This window comes from Neopelma chrysocephalum, unplaced genomic scaffold (genome assembly GCF_003984885.1).
Source record: "Neopelma chrysocephalum unplaced genomic scaffold, ASM398488v2 Primary Assembly neopelma1_180, whole genome shotgun sequence".
Lineage (NCBI taxonomy): Eukaryota > Metazoa > Chordata > Aves > Passeriformes > Pipridae > Neopelma > Neopelma chrysocephalum.
The window spans coordinates 2,404,542-2,410,920 of NW_020897842.1; the positions used below are offsets into that span (position 1 = coordinate 2,404,542).

Genomic DNA, 6,379 nt, shown 5'->3' on the forward strand with positions numbered 1-6,379 from the left:
ATGGCCTCGAAAAGAGCATTGGTGATTTTAGCAAAAGGGGCAGAGGAAATGGAAACTGTAATCCCTACTGATGTTATGAGAAGAGCTGGGGTGAGTACACAGACAGTGAAAAATCTCTTTGTGAGTGTGTAGTCAAGGGGAAATCTTTGCCTCAAGTTGATGTTCATTGCTAGGAGTTCAGTGTGTAATTTGTTGTGTGAGGTGAAAATTTCCCCTACCACCCTACTGTTTAGCAAATACTTGTGCCATGCCCCTACTAAGTATGCTTGACAACTGACATTTGTGCAAAAGGTAGACTTTCAAAGTAAGAGTCCAGTGTGGACTAGAACGAATGTTTCAAGTAAGTCTTACTCTGTCAGAAAACATGGCTACTTCCATGCATCGTAACAGAAAGTACTTTTTTTTCTAGGGGTCTGAAAAGCTCAGTACATTACAGCTCATGACATTATGTAGCTTTTCCTGACCTACTTTTAAAATTCTATTATTAACTAGAGTTTGGCTGTTGCGATTCCTCATGATGTTTGTTACCTTGCAGCTGTAGTAGTACATCTCATTAGGTATGAAAATAATACACCAACTTTGCTTGTGTAGAAATGACTAAACTTCTCCCATCACCTCATCACTGTACACCCCATTTTGGCTGTCATAAGAGGAACAAGCTTGTCTGCTTGTTTAGTGAATGTGAGCTGTGCCATGCATATCTATGATGTTATGACCAGGCATCTAAAAGTCAAGGGAGGAAAGTGAACATGCCATAAGTGTCTTTGAGAGTGGCTTGAGCCTGCAAAGAGACTTCAGTTCATTATCTGATCTACTTAGTCTGGCTCTCCTGCATTGTATTATTTGTTTTGTTTATAGCCTGTGGGATCAGATAGTCTCCATATGTCCTGTTTGAAAAGTTGAACTGTTAGAGTTATTTGTCTACTTCAGGTGAATATCACTGATTACTGTGTGTGCTTGGACTTAATCATGGTTTGTGGGAGCTTAAGTGTTCCCTGGGTCGTGACAGCTTTCAGGAGTGCTTTGCTCATTCTGTGTACTATTTAAGAACTAACATAGAAGAAAAGCACCCTAAATTCTTGATTTGTCGTGATATATTTGTTCTTCTCCTAGATAAAGGTGACTGTTGCAGGCCTAACAGGAAAAGAACCAGTGCAGTGCAGTCGAGATGTCTTCATTTGTCCTGATGCTAGTCTTGAAGATGCCAGAAAAGAGGTTGGTCATCACCTTGATCTAATATAGTGGCCAAAATACCCTTTCTCACAGCTTCCAAGGTGAATTTGGAAAGCCTGTGCATTACCTTTAGACATGTATTGCGTGTTGTGTTAGCTCTATGCAGCAGTTAATTACAGAACTGCACATCCCACTGTGCTCCCCTTCAGTGTTGTCCTGGTTCATAGCATGCTCAGTTCAGACAGATCTCTTAATTCTGCACAGGTGTTTGTTTTTGCAAAGCATCAACCCTAGCCCTTTATTTTTCCTGTTAGTTGGCCCAGTGAAATACCATAATTTGAATCAACTCCAAAGTTCTGATGGGAAGCTAAACAATGTTATAGTTAGACCTGTACAGTAAGGTTCGAGCAAAACCACTTGTCTTTACAATGCATTTGCTTGCTGAAGCTCTTAAATGCACTAGGCTTAAGAGTTAGTTCAGTGGCAGACTTTATCAATAATAGGTTCTTCCTGGAACAGGAAACAGTATTTTATTCTGTAATTGGAACTGGTTCTCTGATCATAAAGTGTTGTTCAGTGGAAGAAAAGGTTATTTTGCTTGTCATTTGAATCAGCTGTAGTGGGCTTCAAACAGTGTAATGTATGTATCAGTCTCTGTTCAACACAACAGTTTTATCTTTTGTTTGTTTAGGGGCCTTATGATGTCGTGGTCCTGCCTGGCGGTAATCTTGGAGCTCAAAACTTGTGTGAGGTAAAATTCTGGTATTTTAAAAATTCATAGGCATCTTCATGAGTAGTTGTGGTCTGCGCTTGCTTAGTAGTTCTGCAGATTCAGTTCAGCCTCTGAAAATTCTCTTCTGAAAGAATCAGTAAACTAAATATCAATTGTTTGAAGCCTTCTTGTGACTATATAGGTGGGACAACTGGGTAAATTCTTGCATTTGAATAAAAATGGAAGAGTGCTCTGTATTGTGGGTAGATCTCTGTTCATAGTCATATGAAGATGAAGCAGTTGCAAATGAAGATTGAATTCCCTGAAATATGAAATTGTCCAAAGCCATGGACTCTCTTCCTTTGCTCGAGAATTCTGTCTGTGGTGCAAAGCTGTTGCAGTGGTGGTATAAATACCTTGTGGAAGGCAGGCAGACAAACAAGTCAGTCTATCAGATAGGATTTAGATGGTATCACACAGTTTGTAAACCCTGGAATATGAGACAAATATCCCACATAAATCTTTTTAAGAATGATGGAGACTATTTGGAGGTATCTTATGAATACTCTTTCATGTTTGTCTTGTGAAGCTTTCAAACAACTTTCTATGTCCGTGGGTTAACCAGCTTTTATGTAGGCCAGGTACTTCCTTGCAGTTCCTTCTGATTTTCTTGCTCTTTCCTTGTGGGGCAAATATGTATTGGTTTCAGTGTTTCTCCTTAATGTTCTCATTGCCCTCTGTCCTGAGGCAGGGTGAAGAGCTGTCAGTTGGTTTTCGGTGTAAAACATGTTTATGACTTTGCAATGGAAAATATTTCAGATGTGCTTCAAATAATCAATTCCTAACAATGACTTGTGAAATCATGTTTCTTCATACAGTCTGCTGCTGTGAAAGACATTTTGAAGGACCAGGAAAGCAGAAAAGGCCTGATTGCTGCTATATGTGCAGGTCAGTTAACAAGGTGTCCTGCTTTATAAAGCATTTGGATATTTTGAAGGACCATGCAGACATTTTCCTGTCTTAGAAATTTGTGTTCCTGTAATTTAGTAGCAGGGATTTGTACTATATGTGCACCCATCAGCATCAGAATTTTTTATAAATTTAATAGCAGAGAAATCTTTGAAATAATTACGAACACTTATCCTGCAAGTTCTGCTTGGTTCCCAGTTCTTTCCAATCAGTTGCATTACTGTCTTTAAAATAAAAAGTGAAAGGTAATGTGCTAGGATTTTTTTACAAAATATATGCTTATTCTGATGATCTTTCTGCAAGGACACAGCACTGGCAGAATATCATTGCTGTAAATTTATCTCACATAACTATTCCTGCCCTTTAGCTTCAGAAAGAAGGCCATACATATAGAGTTACAGTCTCCCCCTTCCTCATCTGAGTCATAGCAAAAGATGGACTTGGTTTGAGGAGAGGTTGTCTGCTTACATATTCTGCACAACTGGGTATCCAGGTCATTACTTTGTAAGGTATGTATGTAAAAAAGCAAGATGAACAATTGCCAGTACTCCCAACTGATCTTAGAGGCTGGCCTAGGACCCAAAGCTGAGGATGAGGAGGGTGGCAATGAGTGCATAAAAGACCATCTAACAGAGTATGTTCGTAGAGTGGATTTTCATTTTTGTTTTCTTGTATGTTGCTGGGGCTTTTTTTTGCTTTCATTCTTCAGCGAGGTGATAGGTATGCAGAGTTGTGAACATTCTTGTACTTGGCAATGATAGTCTTTTCTTATCTGTATCTCTTACAGAAGAATCCAAATTCATGGTTGCCCAATAAAAGCTTTTGCTGGTAACCAGAGTGGTTAATTTCTTTAGGTATAATATTCTTAGAGCGCATTCCAGCCAAACACAAAGGAGGTTATTTCCTGGACTAAATCCAAAATGAGACAAATGCACAGAAATGAAACTCAGATTAGGGAAATCCTGCCTTCATTTGGAATTCCCATAAGGATTTCCTATCAAATGACGTAACACTTCTTGACACAAACTCAACTCAGGCTAAGAAGGAAGTATGAAAAGAAAAGAGGAAAACTATTAAAACCAAAAACTTAACAGTTAGCCCATGGTCTGTCCAAAATACTGTTTGGCACACACTTGCGACATGCAGAGACTTGCTCAAATGAAGTTCTACCTGGTACATCTCTAAAGTCAGGGTTTAACAAGGTTGTAAAGTAATTGTAGCTAGTTAATGTTCAGACTGAAATGCAGACCTTTTGTTTCTTAGTGTCAAGCAGTTTTAAATAAAATGTATTATGTGGAAGTGAAATGACCATTGTCCACTCGTTCCAAGGCAGCACAGTCATGGTAGGACAGTGTGGGAGCTGTAATTGAATGTGAGAGATTATACAGCTTGGTTCTTTTTGAGGCTTTTTGCTTCAGAGATGGGGCTGGCATCAGTTTTTATAAAAAGTAGTCTGTCCACAGTGAGCTTTGGACCTCTGAGAGCCTAATGCCTGAATATATGTTCTTAAAAGTGTTTATAGCAGAAGACAGTTCCTCACTGGTGCAACTTTTTGTCCTTACAGGTCCTACTGCCCTTCTGGCACATGGGATAGGGTTTGGAAGCAAAGTCACAACACATCCTTTGGCCAAAGATAAAATGATGAATGGAGGTATGCAATGACTTTTATAAGTTTCTCTCCAAACCCTTCTCAGATTTTTTTTTGTTTACCTGAAACCACAATTTAAAGAAAGGAAGATAGCTTTTGTATCTTACTTTGTCTCTTTGAGTTTCCTTAAAGCTTTCTTGAATGTAATCAAAATCCAACTGAATATGCTAAGACTGTATGTCTAAGCCTATTTCACCTATTTAATAAACAGGACTGTATTAACATTCTCATCCTTGGGGAAAATATGCTGCTGCTGTCATGCTAGGAGCATTTATTGCCTTATCTTCTCGAGGCTGAGCCATCATCTCTTGCCCTTTTGGTTCTTTGCCTCAGTGGTCCTAGCAGCAAACCCCAGGAGCACCTTTCATGATCTCCTGTGAATAGGGCTTTGGTTCTGTGAGCAGCTGATGGATCCACACTTCTTTCTCCTACCTAAGGGAAGTGGTGGTGAAATGCTATTAAGTCATTCTGCGAACATTAATGAGTCTGAAGGTGAGCAGGAGATGGCAGGGTTCTTCCAATTTCTTCTGCATGTAATTGGCAGAAAAGAAATTTGTGAATAGCTCCACAAAAGCAGTCTGACTTCCAAAAGTAAACTCACAGGAACTGACAGGGAGAGCGAGTGCTTCTTAATGAGCTTGTAGAATCAGAGGTGCATTCTCATACTATGTGAATGGAGCTACCAGAACTCCCTGCAGGCCCTTTTCTTCCCTGAGGACTGCAGGCAGTCATGGGATGCTTGGAGGCAGGCTGGGCCCACACAGGTGGCTGAGGTGCCTTTGGCAGGTAACCTCTGCTCCTCAGCAGAGCCTGTGGCAGGTGAGTCTGTGCTCTGTGGCAGCCGTGGGCACTGTCCTGGAGACTGACCCTCTTTCTGTTGTGTGTCCCCCCCAGCACACTACAGCTACTCTGAGAGCCGTGTGGAGAAAGACGGGAACATCCTCACCAGCCGCGGGCCTGGGACCAGCTTTGAGTTTGGATTGGCCATTGTTGAAACGCTGATGGGGAAGGAAGTGGCCGAACAGGTGAAGGCACCTCTAATACTGAAAGAGTGAAACCCTGGTGTGGGACAGGAAGTAGGACAAATTTGGATAGAGAGTTTTATCCTCTGTAGAATAACTGTAAGCTGTACTGTTGTAAATACAATTTAATTTTGGGTGAAATTAGCAACTGTACTTACCTTAACTGGGATACTGTAACAAACCAAAGGTCTTTATCTCTGGAAAAAGATCGTTAGCAAAAAGCTTCATCACAAAAAAGTAACCAGCATCTAATAATCTTAGTTAACTCTTGGATGGCATTTAAAAATCACATGGAAAAATGTTTGCTGAGTAAATAAAAATGAAGTGGCCCTGCTAGTGTGTTGGTACTTCGTGTGTTTTCTCCCAACCCAGACCTATGAATCCATTTTGCCACCGTGGCTAGCCATGTACTGTTCAAAACAACGTCTGTTTAGATTCTCGCACAGTGTGAGCTGAAATGAGCGCTGCAACAAGCTCCCTAGGGAGGGGGTAAGGGCCCCAGGCCTGTCAGTGTTCAAGAAGCATTTGGGCAACACTTCTCAGCTATATGGTTTAACTTTTAGGTTGCCCTCTGTGGAGTCAGGAGTTGGTTTTGATGACCTTTGTTAGTCTCTTCCAACTCAGGATATTCTATGATTCTATGACATAGATTATTAAGTTGTAACTTAGAATTAGTTAAAACAATGTTTATTTTTTCTGTACAAATAAGGCAAATAACTAGTATTAATTCTAAGACAGTGTGGAACTAATTAAAAGTGTAAATATTCGTACCTTGCCAAGCACCTTAGAGTTCCTACAAGTTGAACATGATACCTTGAAATTTGTCTTCTGTATTAAATTATTGCAGATCCATTG

At 40.2% G+C, this 6,379-nt stretch overlaps 1 protein-coding gene across 1 annotated transcript in view; it reads left to right on the top strand.

The window, feature by feature from the left end:
- The window catches only part of PARK7 (Parkinsonism associated deglycase), a 12,241-nt gene extending 6,381 nt beyond the window's left edge, over positions 1–5,860 (top strand). Inside the window, exons 2-7 of the mRNA XM_027702066.1 lie at positions 1–90; positions 1,114–1,215; positions 1,865–1,924; positions 2,764–2,833; positions 4,419–4,505; positions 5,397–5,860. Of these exons, the coding sequence (XP_027557867.1) occupies positions 1–90; positions 1,114–1,215; positions 1,865–1,924; positions 2,764–2,833; positions 4,419–4,505; positions 5,397–5,557 (570 nt within the window). The 3' untranslated portion in view covers positions 5,558–5,860. The remainder of the gene's footprint in view (positions 91–1,113; positions 1,216–1,864; positions 1,925–2,763; positions 2,834–4,418; positions 4,506–5,396) is intronic.
- Positions 5,861–6,379: the final 519 nt, after the last annotated feature.